The 22,727-nt window shown below is 39.4% G+C and overlaps 1 protein-coding gene across 15 annotated transcripts in view; it reads left to right on the plus strand.

Moving 5' to 3' along the window:
- Window positions 1-22,727, plus strand: part of srgap1a (SLIT-ROBO Rho GTPase activating protein 1a) — a 125,113-nt gene that overhangs the window by 61,163 nt on the left and 41,223 nt on the right. For 13 of the 15 annotated variants that reach the window (XM_028449322.1, XM_028449332.1, XM_028449324.1 and 10 more), the window contains exons 6-17: window positions 2,659-2,787; window positions 4,412-4,633; window positions 4,813-4,914; window positions 8,778-8,975; window positions 9,350-9,434; window positions 10,801-10,828; window positions 12,595-12,700; window positions 15,028-15,088; window positions 17,488-17,565; window positions 17,686-17,820; window positions 20,595-20,700; window positions 20,775-20,999. In XM_028449322.1, coding sequence (XP_028305123.1) covers window positions 2,659-2,787; window positions 4,412-4,633; window positions 4,813-4,914; window positions 8,778-8,975; window positions 9,350-9,434; window positions 10,801-10,828; window positions 12,595-12,700; window positions 15,028-15,088; window positions 17,488-17,565; window positions 17,686-17,820; window positions 20,595-20,700; window positions 20,775-20,999 — 1,475 coding nt within the window. Of the gene's footprint in view, window positions 1-2,658; window positions 2,788-4,411; window positions 4,634-4,812; window positions 4,915-8,777; window positions 8,976-9,349; window positions 9,435-10,800; window positions 10,829-12,594; window positions 12,701-13,258; window positions 13,293-15,027; window positions 15,089-17,487; window positions 17,566-17,685; window positions 17,821-20,594; window positions 20,701-20,774; window positions 21,000-22,727 lie in introns of all 15 variants that reach the window. The other 2 variants (XM_028449333.1, XM_028449334.1) reach the window with 1 other exon arrangement.

Consider the following 22,727-nt stretch of genomic DNA (forward strand, 5'->3'; position numbering starts at 1 on the left):
AGCTCAAGGAGCTCTTATATTCACTTGCTTGATATTGGACACAGTCACACTAAACCTTTGTGGTTTCTGTGACACAACAGCTTTTTTTATTTGAGGTCTGTCAGACCAAAGCAAAAGAAAATAACACATAGTAAGTGTTTACGAGTCACAGACCTTTGCGTTTCATTACAGGCCTACTTATAGTATTTAAAAGAGGACACGTAGTTTCTGTTGAATTGAAAATATCACTTTAAAGATTGGGTCCATCAGAGCCCACTAGTAGGTAAATGTTGACTGTTGAGAGTCGGGTGTTTGTCTGATGGAGGAAGTGTCGACTCAGAACAGTTATTTCACAATAAGGTATTTTGGTTAAATGTGCAAGGGTTGATATTTGTTTTGTTCCTTTTTTTTTTTTTTTTAAAGATTAATGTTTTAAGTTTTAAAGAGTAACTGAACCCAGAAGTTTTGGCTGACGTTTATCTGCTAGAAATTGCCGTGATTGTGGGTGGGGCTTCTGGAGCAGTGAAGACACGCCCAGTCTATACTATAAAATAAAAAAAACCAAAACAGTCTGCTATGCTAACTAGCTACTCAATACTTACTATACCTCTCTATTTAATTCTGTCAATTCATCCTACTCGCTACAGATTTTAGATTCCACAGGTGGTGGTTAATGATATAATCAGATGTTGCTATTCTCTGAGAATAGCAACATCTGATTGTAATACCCAGGTTTCAACCCATAGAGGGCAGTCACTCTCACATTATTACAACAAAATACTAGGGCTGTCGTCAACCAAGGAAATAGTCGGTTGACCAAGACTATGGCACACGTACCGATTAGTCGACCAAAAAAAAAAAAAAAATGGAGAATGAATAAGCAGGTCCAGAGGAGAAAGAAAAAGAGAGACAAATATTTGGTTTGGCTTTTTGTGGTACTGATTTTCTATTAACTCATTAAGTACCAGCCATTTTCAGATTTTCTACCCCCTCAGTGACAGCCGTTTTTGAGCATTTTGACTGATTTTTAAAGACCCACAGAACATTTTCTACTATGACTATCTGAAATCGGACACCGGATTCTGAAAGATTGAAGCCGCTAATTTCATAAAAAAAAAAGTTTTGTTCTTTTGTAATCAGCCGTTAAATAGAGCAAGTTTTACACAAATCTTCAGTTTCAGAGCAAAAAACTGAGAAAACAGGCTTTTTCTAAAAAAAACACCCTGTCAGTGACTTTAAAGCTATTTTTTTGCTTTAGTGACAACTCTAGCATCTGAACATTGTTTCCTTATTAAAAAAAAACAAAAAAAAAAAACACTGAGACCGGGCTTTTGATGGCAAAATTATTATTATTTTGCTATCTGGGTCAGAGTTGAATGGATTTCTTACTGTATTTTGGCTTTCCTCCAACTTTCTCTCCCGTCAGTCTGCACACACGTAACTTCCTCCCGGACATACAGTGTCACTGCGTTCCCCGTTTTTTTTCTTGTTTTATCTCACCATCGCCACACTATCCATGAGTTCCACACATGCTCTGGTCGAGTGTGCGCTGATCGGAACGTCAACTCTGTACGTAGCACCATTTTCTGTCTCATAAACGCCTGTCCTTCTCTGCCTCTGAGCTCTGCTGAGCACGGATGATCTCTCATCCAAAGGTGCACTACTACCTCCTACATGTCACCTATTAGTTTGCTATCTCGCTCACAAGCTGGGGGTATTTTGTACCCCCCCCTCCCCCTCTCCTCCCGACACGCAGTTGATGGTTTTATCTCACCATCTCAATATTATCAATAATCCACTCAGGTCCACACATGTTCTGTGTTAGTATGTTGAGCTGTGAGCTGCTGGATACGTCACAATATCATTCTGTAGCGCCATAATCTCACTCGTTCCTGCTTCTCCTCCCCAGCTAATGGTAGCATCAGTGGTTAATCTCTCATCTAAAGGTGCACTGCTGTCATCTTCAGGGCACAGTTGGTCACTACATGGTGTTTTCTAGTAATCCCCGTGAAAAAACGGAAATGACAAGTTATCTTATCAATGGCACTGTGCATTTGGATTTGAAATGATGAGTTATCTCGTCAATGGCACTGAGTGAGTTAAACACAGACCATTTATGATATGAACCCGTGGAACCAGCAGTGGAATTATTTACATAATCCACATGTCAAATATAAGGATAATCCATGTTCTTGTGCAGAAAAAGGATTGATTCAATAATGGATGCTTGTGCTTCAAGCCTATCTTAATTCATTCCCTTTCTGTGGTCGACCAATGAAAATCTTGGTCGACCACAACGGCATCGACCAATTAGGTGACTAAATGACCAAAGTTGGCAGCCCTACTATATACCATCCTTCCATCCAATTATCCAACCCGCTTGCTCCTTTTCAGGGTCGTGGGGGTCTGCTGGTGCTCATCCCAGCTGTCATCGGGCGCTAGGCGGGGGTACACCTGGACAGGACGCCAGTCTATCGGAGGGCAACAGAATTAAACAAAATTGAAATACTTTACGAAAAATGTCAAGAAGAGTTGGACTCGAATCAATCAACAACACTACTTCATACCCAAATACATTTGGTTTTAGCAGAAGAAAGTGGTTTTGGGATTTAGTTACTCTTTAATGTTTAATGTTACCTAAAATGCAACATTATTCTCTCACTTTTGTCTTGATGTCAGCGTCAAGCCAAGTATTCCGAGAACAAACTGAAGTCCATCAAAGCCCGCAATGAGTACCTGCTGACACTGGAGGCTTCTAACTCGTCCGTGTTCAAATACTACATCCACGACCTTTCAGATCTCATTGATGTAAGTATGAGCACTTTGTAATATCTGTCACCGTTTAGCTGAGAGAACTTCCCCCTTCAGCACAGGATGCTTCAGTGAGTTGGAAAAGTATTTGTCATAGACAGTTTGAGGAAAACTTCCTCTTTCCTTACGGGATAATCTGCTCTTCTGATGCTGAAGGCCAGTTATTGTTCATGGGTGTTTTTACTGCCCTTAAGAGAGGATTTGAAATTAAAAATAGCAAAGAGACTGATGGCTTTAGCAGCTGGGTCTCGCATAAAAGGGAAACTTGAACACCAGACTGTGGGCTGGAAATTACAGTGCAGGACAGAATTAAGGCTTCTTAATAGCTTTAGTGATGAAAGGTTCTCTTCCTGTCTTCAATCTTCAATATAATAAGAAAAGCCATATTGTTTATCGTTGGGATTTTTTTTATTGTTTTAAATCTTTTTTTTACATTTCAAACTGTTTGAATAAAGTAATGCTAAACCATTGTTTGTCTGAAGTTTACATTTGCTCAGAACCCTTTGATCATATTTTGCTTTGAGGTTTCTTTATTCTGCTGTTTGCTTTGACCTTTATCTTCCCACACTGATAGATATCTCTGATTTTTTTTTATATATAAAAGGGGGTTCCCTTGCTTGGTGCTCACATTAGAGACATGAAACCCTCTACCACACTTCATCTTTAGAAACCATTGGGGGTTTAGCAGGCTTTTACATTTTTATTATTCCGAACAGAACTGAATGAGGGAAAGATAAACGTATAACCTCTGCTCAGTGGCATGCTGGGAACTGAAATTACCCATCTCCCCCTGCTTTGCTCACAAGCCTTCACATCCCACTAGGGTGTTTGTTTATGTGTGGGAGTGGGATGCACTCACAATAAAGCTTCACACATGAGTTTATTAATGACATGGTTTTACTGTAAAAACAAGGACATAATTTAGTTGTGTTAGATGTGGTTTACTGACCATGTGAATTAGCTTCAGTGCTTATATATGATGTAACTTTATATCCCTCTTATTAAAGACCTTGGACATACATTATATATTAAAAGTCAGTACTTAATGTTATGCAATTAAGAGGAAACACAGACTTGTGTTTATGATGCAGCTTTTATCACAACAGTGTTTACCACAAAAATGTGACTGTCTGACTCTGACCATGAGGAACACATGATCAACATTCTTGTCAGCATTTAAAATAATGGAAGAAAAAGAAAAAAACTAAGGGTTTGTGTTCTCTTTTAATTTTTTGTATATCCTTGTTTTGTGTGTTACAGGAGTTTTTCTGTAATATGTGTTTCTCTGTCATTATTTTGTGCATTTTTGGAGTCTTTTTGTGCATTTTTCAGTAATATGTCATTTTGTGTATTTTTATTGCCATTTTGTGTATTTTTTTTAGTCATTTTGTGTATTTCTGTCATGGTTTAATAAGTTTATGGAGTCATTGGTTGCCTTTTTGTTGTCATTTTGTGTGTTTTTACGATTCATTTTATTATTTTATACCGCATGTGTCCCACATTTCAAAATGTTTTTGTGTATGTAGTACAGTTCCTGTGAAGTTCTACTTTAAAGTCACTACATCCGTTTTCATGATCATTGGTCATAAAGGTAATTTTAAATGTGTTTCTTTCCATGTAGTGTTGTGATCTGGGCTACCATGCTAGCCTAAATCGAGCCTTGCGGACCTACCTGTCAGCAGAATACAACCTGGAGACCTCACGCCACGAAGGGCTGGACATCATCGAGAATGCAGTGGACAGCCTGGACCCTCGAAGTGACCGGCAGAGGTTCATGGAGATGTACCCGACAGCCTTCTGCCCACCTTCTAAGTTTGAGTTTCAGGCTCACATGGGAGACGAAGTAAGCTGTGCCTTTATTACAATTATCTTGTCATATTCTGTTTACAAATGAATGCAATTGACAGATTGTCCTGTTATTACATATTTAATACTGTTTGGTTGATACTGTGTTGATGTCTTCCCATTTTTCTAGCTTGAATTGGCTACCTTTATGTAAAAAAAGTGGATTTTGTTTTGCAGGTGTGTCAGATCTCAGTGCAGCCACCTGTGAATGGGGAACTCATTCTGAGGTTCCAGCAGCTACAATCGCGCCTTGCAACTCTAAAGATTGAAAATGAAGAGGTAAGTCTAAAAATCTAAAATTCCATTTGAGGTTGTGGGCACTGCCTGGTTTAAATGTGTCAAACATGTCTCTGTGACTTAATTTTGTTATCTGAGGGAGTTTAAAGAGTTAGCAATAGCTGCAAAGTGCTGACAGTTAATGCTTCTGCAGAAAGTTATTGCTAAACTTTTGCCAAAAGTAATTTAAGGTGAGTCAGGAAATAGTTGCTGATGTTGTCGGAGGATCAGGTTTTGGTTGCCTACACAGTGTTTTCCGCTCTCTAAATACTCCACACGTAGCCATCAAACCCTCTTCTGTGAAGCAAAGGGTCTTTATCCAACCTGCTCTCACTTACTGGTCGTACATAGGCTGCTATTTTTGACACCGTGGGCACATGTTATTTGTTTCTTTTTTTTGTTTTAATGCATCTACCTCACGTGTGTCAAAGTCAAGGTCCGGGGGCTAAATTTGGCCTGTGAGAGCGTCTAATCCGGGTCTCAGAATGACTGTGTACAGACTTCAAGATATGGATATTAGTTGTTTCGCAATATTACTTTCACTTCACTAAATTACCATAATTTTGGATAAAGATGATGTTAAATGACTAGAAATAGGTTTTTAAATGAACTTGTGTGAAATCGCAAGTTTAATTTGAAATAAAGCTACTCTAATTTAACTAGTTCAAGGTTTATTTATATTCTATATATCATATTATATATACACAGTATATTATTTAAACTGCATCAAATTGTATTTTTTTAAATTATTTATTTATTTGTATTTATTGGTTTATTTAACAGGTACAGTGTGCATTAAAGCTGCAGTATGTAAGTTTTTTGGCATCATTTGGTCAAAAATCCATAATCATTTTGAACTCTATTGTAATCCAAAGTGTTCTGAGTGGACAGTGAATCTCATCTCCTTCTGATGAGCTGTTTGGGCGTCACTATTGGCTGCTCAACTGAGGTCAGGTGCTCTCAAGTACCAAGTACAATGATGGGCGTTCCAGCAGAAGTCTCCATTGTGGTGTTAGACACAGCAGTTACAAGGCAAAGCAAGCAGATAAAGGCAGACCGAGGTGGAGAAGCAACAGTTTAATGGCACAAACATACTCGGGAGAAACAAACAGCTTTGTGTCCCTGCGGATCTCCATGACTGCGGAGGTTCCACCCCACACACACACTGGTGTCAGAGGGAAAGTCGGAACAGACGTGTAAATCTAAGAGAAGCTTATTCAAGGTGAATTCATTTTACAGTCCGGATGCGGCGGAGTGATGGTTGCCACTACATGTATTCATGTCAGAGTCTCTAAAACACCAGGAAACTATCCAGTAACACAATATAAAGTCCTTACATTTGTCACAAAGTTGCTAAGAACGTTCACAAAGACACTGGTAAGAGAGGATAAGTTTCAGTTTCAAAACAGAGCGGAGATAGCATTCTACAAACTGCAGCTTTATTATCAATACTGAAAATATATCAGATTTAGTCAAAAGGCTATTATTTGTTTTTTAACCTAAGTATTTCACAAATTACTCCTCTGTTGTAGCTGAGATATTCAGTTCCTCCCAAATTGTTATCAAATGGCTTTTATCCACACACGACTGTTTCTACAAAGTGTCGTCATGTAGGAAGTTCCTGTAAACAAGCACCTCTAGTATGTGCGTGTTTCTCTGAGTGTCTGTCCCTGTTTGCATGTTCTGCTGAGGCAGATGAGTGTGTTGCTGCCTCACGTTAAAATGACCAGATGGCTTGTCTTTCCTTTGCAAAAATGAACTCTCAAAACACTTTGTTCACCTACAAGCTCCTCTGTCAACTGCACGACAAAGAACAGAGAGTCTGTCTCTATTTGGACAGGAAAAGCTTTGAGGAGGTGCTTCTGAGGAGTGCAGCTGCTTCCTCGAAACCTATTTGACTTGCAAGAAAAGGCAAAAAAACTCATGGGGAAGTATTAGCGCAGCATCAAAGGGATAATTCTGCATTTCTCCCCATCAATATTATGTTGTTAAAATAATTCTGCTGCCTGAAACGTAACAGATGTTTTGTTTTTGTATCTCATTCTCTCAACATACACTATTAACACTTAGTCACACACTCTCATGTTTCACGCTGAACCTAGAAAAGTTTGTGTTCCCACTGATGGATATCAAGAGGCCACATCAAAGTGTGTGTTTGTGCTTGTTTTTTTCTGTAGCGCCTGTCAGTAAATTGAGCTGCTGAAAATTATGACCCAACACTTTGTTGATATAATTGTTTAGTGATGTCATGCTGTTGCCCTGAGAGTGACATCTATTATCTGTGTTGTGGTTAATAGTTTTTGACTGCACAAAGATTATTTTCAGCCCCTAAGTTGAAATGCTTAAAGAAAGAGTTTGTTGAAATAAGTTAAACTCCTTCCTGAAGATCTTATGCAGGTGTGCACTGAGTAGTGCAGCTGCCTGTTCACAAAGTCTCTTCAAAAGGCTTCAGTGTAATTGAGCCCGGCAGTGAACATTGGTAACAATCCGTCTCCTAAATAATTAATAGGCTTTGCAGCCTTTTCACTAAGAGATTTTAGTTCATGTTCATGCATGGCTCCTGCCTGCATGATGACAGCAGGGCCTCTCATGGCTTTGGAGGGTCAAAGTGAGAGGGATCCCCAACACATTGAAACAAGCAAATAACTGCATTCTACTAATTGTATTACAGGTGTTAATGCTGAATTTAGCAAAAAACTTGGATATTTGTTTTTGAACACCATTTCAAGCCATGTCCTGACTTGCAGTGCATAGTATTTCTGTCTCATGATGAGTGAAATTACAGCGTAACATCCTCACTGTGTCAACACTTTAACCCATCACCGCAGCACACGGGAGCTAGGAAGTCCATCTTTGTTTTCTTCTCCCTCCAAGGCAGAGTGAATAATAGGTTAAGCAGTTTACTGTAACTTCTTTATTCTCATGGACTCTAGCTCAATTATTATACCTTACATACTGTATGTTTGAGTCAGAAAAGTCCTGTATTCATTTCTTTGAATCTCTGTATTTAGCAAATTATCAATGTAATATCAAACAATACAGCTACTTCAGCCAATCACAACTCCTTGACTTAGTGTCACTACAGATCCAGATAGCAGAAATATTCTGGTCAATATCTGGCCCATTGGGCCCACACCAGGCATGTCCATCCGGCCCACATACTCATGGAATGTTTGCCACAACCTGGCCATAACCAAGCCATCACAATGCCAAATGTCAGATAAGGACAGACCAAAAAGATATGGTACCTTTACCTTATAGATGGGCCACTTTTGGCTCACATCCAGATTAGTCGATGCTAACTTACCTTAATTCAGCCAAAACTGGCCCAAATAGGTTTCAAGATAACTAGCCCACATTTGCAGCATCAATTCTTGGCTCACATCTATTTTATAATGGACAGAAGAATGCCAAAAGTGCAGGATCATTGCAAGATGTGGCCCACATCTGTATGCTATCTGGGGAGGAAAGATGGAACTGGCCATAGTTCCCCAGAAAGTTAGATTTTTACTCTTGGCTTCTTCACAGGCATTTTTGACCATCTTTGCATCGCTAAACCTTTTGAATTATACACAACGTTTTGATAGAGCTTGCAATTAAAATTCACTACCCTTTAACAACCAGTTGTTGCTGAATGCATTGTCTATGGTCAGCTTTGTTCACCTCTGGCCTCCTTAAGTGTTGGGACACGGATTGAGTAGGTTGGTAGTCACGTGTAGATATTTAGGAAAGTGCACTTTAGTGGAAAACATCTAAATCTTTTAGTTATGTCATGGGACAGAATAAGAAGATGAATCCAGCTCCGACTTGAATCCTAGCTGAGTAATTTATGAAGCACTCTTTTAAATGTCCTCATTTCTCAACAGATCAAAAAGACTTCAGAGGCCACATTGACCACAATCCAAGACATGGTGACCATTGAAGACTACGATGTGTCTGAGTGTTTCCACCACAGCCGGTCGACAGAATCTGTCAAGTCCACAGTGTCTGAGACATACCTTAGCAAACCCAGCATTGCTAAAAGAAGAGCCAACCAGCAAGAGACGGAACAGTTCTACTTCATGGTAAGTGACGGACTGCACAGATTAGGCTTCCGTGTTCTGTTTCAGGTTTGTGTAGCACAGAAATTCTCTGTCTATCTTTTTTTACTGACTTTCTTGGACAGTAGGGATTGTGTAGAATTGTATACATCTAATTTTTGCTTGTATTGAACATGCACAAAACTGGCCCGAAAACATTTAATTGCAGAAATTGAGTAACTCACATTTATTTAGCAAAGTGAACTGCTATCATTTGGTAAGACTCTGAGGATAAGCTTGTCTTGATGAAGGCTTGCTGCATTTCCTTTGTCCTTGACTGTTTTATCGTGGGTTGCTGTCTAAAGAGCAGGTGCTCTGGCACTTTTCGCAGCCTTGAAATTTATCTCAATCCTCTGCAGAAATTCCGCGAGTTTCTGGAGGGCAGTAATCTCATCTCCAAACTCCAGGCCAAGCATGACTTGCTGAAGAGGACTCTCGGCGATGGTAACGTCATGATTCTACAATTCATTTAATGAAGTCACAGAGACATTCACTAGTATTGTTCACACACAGACATGGGAATTTACCCTGAAACCTTTATGATGGAATCTTATGTCATCCTGCAAACATTCACCTTGTTCCTTTTTGTTACTGCAGCTCGTTTTCTGTGATTTGTGGGGGGGTTTTCTCCGATGGTCAAAGCTATCGTGGTTGTAATTCAGAAACACCCAGAACTGAAAGGTAGAAGTAAAATGATGGGCGTAATCTTAGCAATTGTTTGGCTCCCAACCTTGACTGCTGTGTGTAGCAAGATGCACACTTAAAGAGAAATGCCAGATTATCTTATGTTTTACAAGCTTTTTCAATAAGATTATCCTGCCGTCAGCAATGTGTTAAGATTGAATTTGTCCTGATAATTGGCTTCAAAATGTGTCAGGACCAATAATCGTTAGTATTAAACCTTTTCAGAGTTGAAAATTCTGATCTCCGAGTTTGGCGACAGCATGTCAAAATATGTTAAACATGGATGATCGGTATCACATTTTTTTTCCCGACTTTACCGATTAGGAGCTCTGATTCAAGGTGGTGTTTCAACTCACTTTTTCAAGTGGAAGGTTGGAAAATCCAGAGTTTCAGGTTGCTTGGAACGCAACATCAGATCACGTTTTTGGATATCATTTGATCACGAGAGATTCCTGGCTTGGAGGAAGCTCGGTGGTGGGACAGAATGGTTATGTGTGGTGTTGAGACCCAAAGTACGATCGAAACTGCTCTTTGCCTGATTATGTTATCTTCACGTGTGGGGTCTGTAAAAGATTAAAAAAAAAAACTCTTTAGATTTAGAAAATCCGGACATGTGTACCCTGTTTTTTAAACAGGTGAGAATCTTTACAAGAAATTCACCCTGTCCATACTGGTAGGGTCTCCTTGAGGACCTAACCTGTACCTGCCGGCCTCAGCACTACTGTAATTAGCTGCCTTGGTGGTCTTTGTCAAACTGGCCACTTTTACAGTCAACTTTAGCTAACAAGGATGAAAAAGCCACCCACATGCTGAATAAAATCCTCACTGAGCTGAAGTGTGAGTCTCAGACTGGTTAATTAAATTATTACTATTTACAACAAACTATTTGGTAATCGTGATGTGCCAAAGATAGATGAGAAAGGGAGTAAGGTGAGCTCATCTAGACCCATGTATAGGTTTTGTTTTTACATTTAAAGAGACCAGCGGTTGTGGACAGATGGCAGGTTTCAAATGCTCGGCTAGCCGTAGGCTGCAGCGTTCAACGCAGAGACCTCAGACACGTCTTAGCATGTCCACACAGCAAACTTCATGCTAACATTTCTTTCCCTTTCTTTCTTCACGGCAGGCCACAGGGCTGACTACATGACCACAAGGTAAGGCTCACACATATACACGTGCAAGAACGCACTAGTATGATATCGGTCTGTTCTTTTCAGTGTAGTAACAGAAACTTTAGTCGCGTGTTGCTATGATAAGCATTGAAATTGAAACCGTAAATAAGTGTCACTCTCTGGACAGTGCAAAAACTAAAGCATGTGTCAAAATAGGTCTTAGAATTTTCCCTGCTCCAACATTCCTGAATTTGATGTAGTGTCATCATGAACCCCTCCAGAAAAACTAGAGACGAGCCAATCAGCTGAGTTAAAACACTCCTGATAGGCTTGTTTGTTTGTAGCTCAGATAGTGCACACGTTAAACTCAAGGCCCAGAGGATAAATCCAGCCCTTTAGAGCCTCCAATTTATCTCTCAGAAAAAAGTAAAGATGCGAAGGAAATCATTAATCATTGTGTATATTACCTAATTAAGTTGTAGATATCTCAGCCCCACCAAATACACAAATTCAATTAAGCTCCATGATATTTGCAGGGATTCACTGACTGACTGCAGTCCCAAATTGTCAAAATCATGAAATTTGTCAGAAACATTCCCACAAAATTGACTTATGGCAATTGATGGAGATCCTGCAGGGATTATTGCTTTGGTATTGACAGTGCTTTATATGCTGTATGATGTAAGTCACACGTGGAAGTGCGAACTAGGGCTCAGTAATGATGAAATTGGCCCCTGAACGAAAATGAATTTGACACCCCTATGATAGTGGATCAATCAATTTTGAGCAATTTTTAACTGCAATACATTTTAAACATTTCTATTTATGATCAATTCAACCAAAGATCTTATTTAAAATAACATTTTCAGCAGATTTCTATTTCTATAAAAGCTGTTGATTGTATTTCAGTGCTGTTTCTTGGAAAAACATGCAATTATAAAAGGCTCTGTGTAACAATGATTTTGTTGATTTGAAATTTTAACAAATAGCCTTAGAAAAGGTTTGGACCAAGGTCTTTGAATAACCACGCTTTGAAGCTAATTCGCTCACTTCTCTGATATCTCTGGTCTCTTCCTGCTTTGATAAGGATGCAGGATTTTAACAAAGTTAGAGCAAAGTAGGACAGATCACGGCCACAGCACTGATATCAAAGATATTTATACCAGATTTCATTTCAAGCATGAAATCAGGTTATTGGTAAAAAAAAAAGAAAAATGTAAATCCCGGAATTCATTATTTTGTTTAATTTTGATGCTGTTCCATACTCCCTACAGTAGAATTATAATCAGACATGATCTGTTCTTTTGTAGATTTATAATAAAATAATATGCTAGTATTTATTTACAGTATTTTTCCTACAGTCTTGCAGCAGAGTGCATTAGAGTCTTTTTATGAGGTCCAGTATGTTATAAGAAGCCAAACTGCATTAAGTCACCAACACGCTCAATGTGAGGAACAAATAGTTGCTGTCCCCTGCCGGGCATGTCATGAGGTAGATGCTGACACATCCCGAAGCTCCCAGCAGGTTTGACATTTCACTGGTGATACAGAGGAGAAGGAAAAATAGGAGAAAATCAGAGAGAAAAGGAGAATTCAGGGGTTTCTGCTTCACCTGAAAATAGTCTTTTTCACACATCTTTCATCTGGAGTTATATAATTTCAAAGTTTATCCAACCTCATCATTAGCGCAAGTTTTTACAAGACATAAAGCTAATAAAAAAAATACCTTTATTTTACCTTCAATTTAAAAAAAAAAAAAAAAAAAAACTGCTTTATTTGATTCTACTAATCCCTTTTTTGTATTTTAGACATCCCAATGGGCAGCTCAGAACCCTTACTGGCACCCGGCGGGCTAGACCCCGCTCAATATTTAATGTCAGGTTATTTAATGGGAATTTGGAGACTTTCATCCAGGTACTTATTACCGACCAGCTGCTTCGCTATGCTCCGCCTCCAGTCTGTTTTCCATCTTCTTCTGGCTTTTTTTTTTTTTCGGTGGCTTTCTCCAAACCATCTTAACCTTAATTCATTGTTTGCCAACAAACTCAACGCATTTGTGCAAAGATAGATTCCAGACAGGACGTTTGGTGATGTGTATCTAAGACTGGGCAGCATTGATAGATTTTGGAGGGTCACGGGAGTTAGAGATAACATTTGTGGCTGACCTGGCATCACCGCTGCTCTGGCAGAGTGAGAGCAGGATAAATGGCCGTCAGGGAGCAGATGTCAGACTGATAAGGTGTGTTGCATCCTTCCTTTCAGCAGTTGTTGTATCCAATGCTGCCTGGTCAGGTTCTCTCTGCTCTGTTTTAGATTAAAAGACAGAACGAAGTGTAAAAAAAAAAGGGGGTCTTTCTGTGTAAAAGCTTTGGTGGGCAGCTGCTTGGTTCCTAATCTAGTTTCCTTTCGTTTTCTCTCTTTTTTTTTGATTCTCTTTCTTCATCTCCTGACTGCTGCCATATTTCCTTGTAGCCGTGGACGAAGAAACTCGCATACGCGACATCAGGTAGACTCTGAGGCATCTTAAGGGCTCCTGTGCTGCTTTCCTGTTTCCTTCTTTTATCCTGTTGGTTTATACAAACAACATTTGCTTTCCTGTTGCATTCATGTGTGTTTTATATCAACTGGATAACTCTTCTAACCCTGAAAACTGTGACAGACTCCATTGAAGGTTTTCCTCTTCAAATTGCTGTGGTTTAAATTCCCTACCTCAAACAGTTGAACATTGTAATCTTAAAATGATTAGTCTAATTCAGATTACACACGTTAGAGAGGTGGAATCATTAGTCAGCACTCAGGGCTCCACTGTAACGACAGCTTGTCGATTTTGGCGTACTGCGTGCACCCCGAGGGCTGTAAAACGATCCACTGTATATTTAAAGTCACATACTGTTCAGTTCTGAGTCACAGGAGCAGCTGGCTCAGCCACAGCAGTGTCGTCCACATCTCACAGGAGATAACTTATTTGGAATACGGAACGATGTATAATAAGCACCAAAAGATAGGTACAGTATTATCATATGAGTTTATTCTGCCATAGTGATAATGTAAGGTTGAAGCTGGAAAACTCAATTCAGTCTGTCTCAGTAAGATCTCAGCACACACAAAAATAACTTGCATCTTATCCTAACCCTTCTTTATTCACCTTGATGTGCATGTTTGTTTTATTTAAAAGTTATTGGAGTCCAACCAATACTCATGCAGCTCAGTATTAGTTATTAGATGTTTAGTGATTTTCAGTTAATTATTGATCTGTCTAAATTCAATGGGTCTGTGAATGTTGTGGTCATGGAATTTTTTGTTTAATTGTTCATGTGTGGCATTTTCAAAGTAAGAGCACGTATGGTGCGCAACAGGGTTGTGGTCAATTACATTTTTCAGTTACAATCACTTTTTCAATTACCCATGTTCAATTACATTTCAATTACGATTATAGTGACCAAGATTTTTTCTAATTAAAATTAAATTACATTTATTTTTTCTGTCTTCTGAAAGTCAATTTCAGTTACGTTCTCAATTCCTAAAGTTCAATTACAATTAATCACAATTACTGAGCCTGAAATTAATAACCTTTCTGTTAGCATCTCTTATTATAATGGGTCCTAAATCAGCTGTAAAATACACAAAAAACAAATATCTATCATCTAATTTATTTCCTATCTATTGGTTGCCTTGTTAGGCTTCCTAAACAATGAAAATATAGGTTTTAATATTTTTGGTCTGAGCCTTTTTTGTGTCTGTATACTTCATTTCATTTTTTTTAAATGTAAAAATGTTTGAAAGCTTGATATGAAACATATTTTAATAATTAACTACATGTGTGTAGAACTGTGCATAGAACTGTAACATGGTTCCGCAGTTTTGCGTTAAATTATAATTGACAAATTTGTAGATCTTTCATGGCATTTACAATTACAGTCCATTATCTAAACTCAATTACAATTGAATTACAATTACGACAGCAACATATTTTAAAAATATAATTACAATTATAATTACACCATATTTGTAATTAATTATAAACTACGCAATCACAATTAAAATTGACCCCAACCCTGGTGTGCAATATGAAATTAAGTACTAAATATCAGTTATTTTCACAGTTTCTGGTTATATTTACTAACTATTTACTAATAATAATGACAGCTGCACTCACTATTGGTCAGACTCCAGCCTTTATGTGTGGGACAAAAGATCTTATGACTTTTGCGATAATTCATGTATTTTTGTTTGCTACAAAGGACTCAGGACAAGCAATCCCTCGTGTAGTGGAAAGCTGTATTCGCTTCATAAATTTGTACGGTGAGTGTTGTGCGACTGCTGTCGGAAAATGTATAATTGTTTTTGTTTATTATCTCTGCCAAGGAGCAGAGGTCAAATATTCACTAATGATTATATAGGGCCTTATTCTCCCATCTGGACTTAAGCACTTTTTTACACGCCTGCAGTTACGCGCTTCTCTCCAGTGTGTATTCTCCGGTCCAGGCTCCTGACACGCCCACCAAAAGCGCGTAGTCTGTGAATGAAGGGCGGTCTGAAGCGAAGGAGGCGGGGCCATGAAGTCATTATTTTTGGGCTGTCTTGGAATCACGGAACATGGAGTTGTCTCAACGCTTGTAAATGTCATTGCAATCCGTGAAAATGATTAAGCGCACTTTTAATTTGGAACACCTTCGTCGATAAACAATCTAACAGATTATTTGATGAGATCATTGATCAGATTACTGCAGGGTGAGGATCGGACACATTTTTCTGTCTGAGCCACCGTTAAATTGTCTCTTTTTCTCCTCATATTAACGCCAGATTAATGTTTGTTTGAGTGGAACGCCTGATTTTATCACCTTCTTACATTCCTGAATTCAGAAATAATCAGCGCACATCATCATCATCATCATCATCTGTCGTTAATGTTTCACTTGTTATTTACTCTTGTAGTGTAATCAAGCTGCGGCTTTACGTTGTACACAGTGTTCAAATAGTTGGATATCATTCTGACGTCTGTCAGGTAACGAGCAGCAGCAGCCGAGGCTCGCGCACACACACACACACTCACACACACACTCACACACACGCACACACACGCACACGCACACGCACACACACACACACACACACACACACACACACACACACACACACACACACACACACACACACCCTTCCAGGACGAGGAGTCGGCGGCACGGGTGAAATATAATGAAATGTAACACATTTTGTCCCGTCTAGAACTGGTAAATGTGAACATATTAGAAATGCTGATGGTCAATCCTTTGGCGTGGTTGTGTAACCCCACCCCCGTGAGAACGTGACAGTGTCACTTTAGATAGATTATTTCCGGGAGTCTCTTCTGCAATATTATGAGTCAGTGTGGCTTAAATTGTAATGAAGTCCATACTTCTAGTGCAATATAATGTTTCACCTTATCAGGGAGCTGCACTTATTCCAGGGTTAGAAGAGTGTAAGAGGAAAAGAACTTACGCAGACGGGAGAATACGCGCAAGACCAAATTTGAACGGGAACACCCACATTTCAGGGCTGCTCCACCCAGAGTGCGTAACTGGGATGAAGGCATGCAGTGACTGACTTAAAGGTATTATGGACGATGTTTAACCATCATCAAGACTATTGGTCGTCCTAATTGTCAATCATGTTTACATAAGCCCGTCGTACGTTACCCCCTTGCGCACCGGGTACTTTGAAAATGGATTTTCACTTGCCAGTGGCGAGTCTGACATAGTGGGAAAAGTGCAAATCTTCTTTTGATAAGTAAGCTTGTATGACCGATGTTCACACCAACTTGTAAACAGAGCTGTGCACGAGGAAGACTGGGCTCGTGCACGCTCTCCCGCACACGTAGGCGTGTTGCGCATGTGCATTTTTTTCAAAAAGTGGAGAGGGCATTTCTTTTCTAAACATCGAATAGAGCCCTTAGTCTTTAGTCTGTTAGCAGGATTATGTCAAAAAGTACGTATCGGATTTTTGACAAACATTTAACCAAAGATAGACCTTATACCATTGGAGAGGATATTAATTAGTTTCAAAAATCAAAATTTCAAAAATTCATACCTCTGTGTCTCTTTATGACTAATGCAGTCTTGCAGTTTTTGGGGGATAACTATTAGGGTGTTTTCATGGTTTGTTTCTTAGGGTGGGGGCTGCTCCAAATCTTTCACAGAAAATTGAAACTAAATTCCCATCCTGTTTACAGCTGTATATTACAGCTAAGTCTCCAGCTGTTTAAGAGGGCACACGCTTTAGTCCTGGAAACAAAATTATTTTTTTATTCAAACAGTTTTTAAATCAAACACTCAAATTGATTTGACTCATTTGACACGAGAGATTGCAATGCTTTCAGTGTGTGAGCTCTTCATCTCATCAGGCGGCCGAGTGATGATGTTCAGAGAAATCTCAACGCTGGCGAACTGCAGACTAATTATGCTTCAACGTGACTTTTGACCTCTTTCCGTATTAAGCTTTATTCCCAGCGGGGGGACACTCCCTAACTCATTAATATCTTTAATTAGCAAAGTGAAGAGGCTTAACCAACACAATGTGCTTTTTTAGATCACACTTAAAAAAGGTTTTACTTGCTGATTTCTCCTTATTTGAATGAGCTTCTGGGTGGATTTAGGTCCATGTTGTGTGTATGCCTTAGCTTTATTCTGCTTCTTGTCTCTGCTTACGTTTAATCCTCTGCACAGGTCTCCAACATCAAGGAATATTTCGTGTCTCTGGATCACAGCTGGAGGTCAACGACATCAAGAACTCATTTGAAAGAGGTATAAAACAGTGTCCGGTACTATGTTCTATTAAAATAGGATTTAATTTAAATATGCGTGTGTTTAAAAATTGCGAGATTAAACTGACTGACTCGTTTTTTCCTGTTGTTGTTATTTTAGGAAATGACCCTCTGACAGATGAAGAGAATAATCACGACATTAACTCAGTGGCTGGCGTCCTCAAACTGTACTTTCGTGGTCTGGAAAACCCTCTTTTTCCTAAAGAGAGGTTTAATGATTTGCTGTCCTGCATCAGTAAGAAAAAATTAATCATTTCTCCTTTTTATATCACACATTAGCATTCAATTGTACATGATATATATTTGCTTATTCATTTACATTCAAGCCTTCCTCTGATATTGTAACATTTGTGACAATGATTTGTGATTATGGAGCTGATGTTTGATATTTCCTCCTAAACCTTTGTCATATCTGAGATTCTGGATTGGTGCTGCCACACCTTTAAAGGTCCCATATCATGCTATTTTTCACCCAGCTCCATTTATTCTAAGCCCAAAAACATAATATTTGAGGTTTATTTTCCCAAACTCGCCTGTTTTCCAGAGTTTTAGCCTCTGAAAAGTCACTTTCTGAGCAACTCTACACAAACAGGCTGATTTACGGCCTACTTATGCATATTCATGAGTGGGCGTGTCTATAGACGGGACACTGACTTCCTCCTCCTCGCACGGTGACGTAGGGCCAGAAGACGGCCCACCCTCCTTCCACCCACTCCGTAGCCGAGCTCATGCTGCGTTATAAACACGAGACAGAGTGTGGGGGCGGGGCATTCACCGGTACATACATAGACTGTAGAAAATACATACATAGCACTGCACGAGGACGCTGAAATACTCACCTTTGTGGGCGTGTCTGTTTACATGTCAATCATGGCAGAGAGCTTCGTGCAGGCCACTCTCTAGTGGCCATAGTGAATTTAATGAGTCATCAAATTAGTGCGAGGTGTTTGGGCTCACCCTGCAGTAAGAAAGGAGCAAATCACCCTCTAATTAATGATTGAGGGAATCAAGGAAAAAAACAATTATGAAGCCCAAATATCACTTTTATGATGTTTATAGCACAGAAAAGGCCAATTAGCTTATCATGGGCCCTTTAACTAAACGTGTGGTTTTGGCAGAATGTTCAGCTTTGCTTCAAAATTTGAAAAATGTTTAGAATGGGGATATATGTTGTTTACTTATTGGTGAGTCGACTCAAAGACAGTATTCTGTTTGTTATACCTTTTAATCATCTCTCAGGACAGCACTCTTGTGGCTTTTCATTTTGGTCATGGGATGATTTATTTTTCTAGTCATATTCACACTTTGTTATATTTAAAGTGTTTGTTTCAGTGCTGTGTTTTGTGTACAGTACTTGTGTCAGTGTTTAATATTGAGTCGATATCTCCTGTGGCTGCTTCTAAAAGATGAGAGATGGGGTTTCCCTGTTGAAATTCCCCTCACAACATGCCTGGGATTGCAGCGTGGGCTGAGCGGGCGCTAGACTTTAATCAGAAGTTCCTGTTCCTCATAGATTAGAAAGATCGCTTATTTTTTCCCCCTTTTCTCCAGTTTTTGGTCAGCTGATGACTTTTTTCCCCGGTAACAGCCTGGTGTGCATTCAGACGTGTCACGTTGGGGAATCTGCAGCTGTGGCAGTGCTACACATGTGTACGTGGATGCTGTTTGGGGAGTGGATCTTAAAATAGGATCCTCTGATAGAACGGCACAGACTTGGAGTTTGGTATTCATGAAAATTGTACTACATCCCTGAAGCCCAAATCCCAGATGGCACAAAGTGGCCAGAGGGTGACGAAACTATTTTTAGGAGCGAGTGCAGCATGAGCTTAGCAACGTTAAACAGACTGCTTCAGGTATAGTAATAAGGTACTTTATCTAGCATGCTAATGGGATGCAAAAGTAGGAAGAGAACATTTTACGCCCCAAATCTATTCATTATAGATATGTTAAATACTGTATGTTACACTTTGTTGGAAGTGTTTCACAGAACACAAATTTGTGAAGCATCTTGCTTTGACAAACATCTTTGGTACGTAATAATAATAGTAATACATTTTATTTGTAATGCACTTTACATTTGATCCCAAATCTCAAAGTGCTACTTAAGTGCTAACACAACATATATTAAAAGACAGGACTAAAAACAAGCATTGTTGTTAAAAAAAAAAAAAAAAAAGACTAAAAAGAGGCATTAACTGTTAAAATAAGCTTGCATAAAAAGGCGAGTTTTAAGTGTTTTCTTAAAAGTGTCCACCGTTTGCGGGGTGCTGAGGTGGTCTGGGAGGGTGGTCCACAGGCAGGGGGCAGCCCATTGTTTTGAGCCGTGTCCTGGGCATGACCAGACGGTGCTGTTGGCCTGACCAGGTCCTGGTTGAGGGTGTTTTTAATAATAATAATAATAATAATAATAAACATAATGCTGAACATTTTTTGGTTTTGAATAGTTTTTTTCTTTTTACTAAAGTTGGGAGATGATATAGCATGTTAGAAGATATCGCAATATTAAAACGTCAGAAGATTGGGTTTTTATTAATTTATTTGATATATTCCCATTTGAGTTGAAAAGGTCATTCCCAGAGTGAGTATGTAATAATGTCCAGAGTTAAAGTCAAATAAAAGAATGGTTGTTTTTTCTAATCTAATCTCTAATTCAGGATTTTATTTTACCAGCAAGTTTATTTTGTCTTCCATTTTAAAATGTTCAGACATGTATGTATCCTTAACTCACATACAATCAATCAGTAGAAGCCTCTGAGGAACACTGACAGTTGGCAGTTGAAACATGTCAGGAGATCAAATAAAATTTCTTGAAAAAAGTTGTCTGAATAAATGAAACCTTATTTTACTTTTGTCTTTTTTTTCTTTTCCAAAAAAATCCTGCATCATTATCACAAGCCCGTAATGGGTTATTGCATTGTATACTCAGTCTATTGTCCCACCCCTACTTTTTACTAATTCTTCATTATTGTATTCATTATTACCATGTCTGTCTCTTGTTTGTGTCCACAGGAATAGAGAACCTGTATGAGAGAGCTCTATTCATCCGTAAGATCCTTCTGACTATTCCCAGATCAGTTCTCATTGTGATGCGATACCTCTTTGCCTTCCTCAACCAGTAAGTTAATAATACTAAAATTGTATGTTTAATCTGTAGCTCTGTGTGTCTAATGATATCGTTTTTGTGCCCAGTCTGTCCCAGTACAGTGATGAGAACATGATGGACCCGTACAATCTGGCTATTTGTTTCGGCCCCACGCTAATGCCCACTCCAGAAAGCCAGGACCAGGTTTCCTGCCAGGCCCATGTTAATGAAATCGTCAAGACCATCATCATCCACAATGAGACCATCTTCCCTGATGCCAAGGAGCTCGATGGGCCCATTTATGAAAAGTGCATGGCTGGTGGAGACTACTGGTGAGGGGAAAAAGTCTCACATTACGCCTTATTCTTCCACTTCATCTTCTTCTCTACTGATTAGTCACATTAGCCATTAAACTTAGATCACCCAGTTGTTGCCATCTGTAGGTTAACTCGGGGCTTGAAGGCAATTATAGAAAAGAATCTGACGTCGTCTTTCAAATCCTGTGAAGTCGGACGAATAAAAGAATGCATCATCTGCATCATCTGCAGTGTGTCAGCAGAGTTCATCCAAGTAATTGTGCCTCTGTGGTTGAGGAATGTGACAAAGCAAAGAACGTTTCTGCTCTGATAAATCATCAGGCAAGTGGTGGGTGAAAAGTTGAAATGTGGTAACGCAGTCGCGTTAAGCAGGTCAAAGTTGAGGCTCCTTGCCAGCTTAACATCTGTAGGCAGAGCTCATTTCTTGTTTTTTCCTGTCTTCATCAGCCGCTCCTCCTCTATGTACCCACACCACTGTGGAGGATTTATCTCTGGCTAGAACTAATCATCTATCCTACCATGGCCACGCTCTTCCAACAACCAATATACCGTCATTTCTGGACTATAAGCCGCTAATTTTTTCTCACGCTTTGAAACCTGCGGCTTAAACAATGACGCGGCTAATTTGTCAATTTTTCCCGTTTTTAGAAGCTTCATGCCTCCACACAATTGAGCTCCGTCACATTAGACCATTAGATCTGAAATGTTGTCAGAGAGAGAAAGAGAGAGAGCGCCCGCTGCAGCATCAGCAGTGTGGATGTAGTAAAAATCAGCCAGTTTGTAATAGAAGAATAAACAGCATAAAGTTGCTAAATCACCGCGTTAGGTTTGTTCAAGATTGATCGGTACTCTGAGCCTGATGGAGACGCTTCCGTAAGGAGGACAGACAGACGGGGCAGAGATCAGGCTGTATCCAGGCTGTTCTGATCTCCGCTCCGTCTCCAGTAAAAGTCAGCCAGTTTGTAATAGTAGCATAACAGCATGAAGTTGCCAAATCACCAGGTTGGATTTGTTCGGAAGCGATCGCGTCCGTATTCTGATTCAGAGTCCGACTCGCTGTGATCGCTCCGCGGTAGTTCACAGTAAGAAGAGCGGACAAAGCGGTGTATCAGTCTGGTTCCAGTAAAAAATGACCATAAAAAGCTGTAAATGGATTGATATGTAGACGTAGGGCAGTGAGGAGGAGACTTCATGTAGTAAAGCAAACGTACCAGTTGAAACACGGACATTTTTGTGTAACCTAACTTGAGTACAGCAGCCCACCTACCTTCCGATTGACTGAGTTGTGTGAATCATCAGCCAATAGAGTTAGGCTGTGGCATTTGTGTGGATGTTTGTTATAAAATTGCTAAATTATTGTAATGCGGCCAATAAAACAGTGCGCTTTATAGCCGGAAATTACGGTATATGAAGTCCTGGGAGGACTTGTTTGTTGTGTGTGGCTGTACTTCCTACTGCCAGCCCTTACATCACTACACTAGGAGACCTGCGAGGCCCAGTCACACAGTGAAGATCTAAGCTTTTCACAGGATGTTGATAATGACCCTTGTTTAAACTTCCCCTGTGTTATCGTATTATTTGCTGGGACATTCCATTGAGTTATTTTCACTGGAGCGTTATTTGACTTTAGGCTTTACAGCAGAACCTTCAACACAAATCAAGAGTGAGAAAAGAAAAAAGGAAAAATGTTTGTACTTTTAGAGGTGTGTTTTTTTATGTGAAGCAGTGACCCTGATGGTTTTT

This window comes from Gouania willdenowi, chromosome 6 (assembly GCF_900634775.1).
Source record: "Gouania willdenowi chromosome 6, fGouWil2.1, whole genome shotgun sequence".
In the NCBI taxonomy this organism is placed as follows: domain Eukaryota; kingdom Metazoa; phylum Chordata; class Actinopteri; order Blenniiformes; family Gobiesocidae; genus Gouania; species Gouania willdenowi.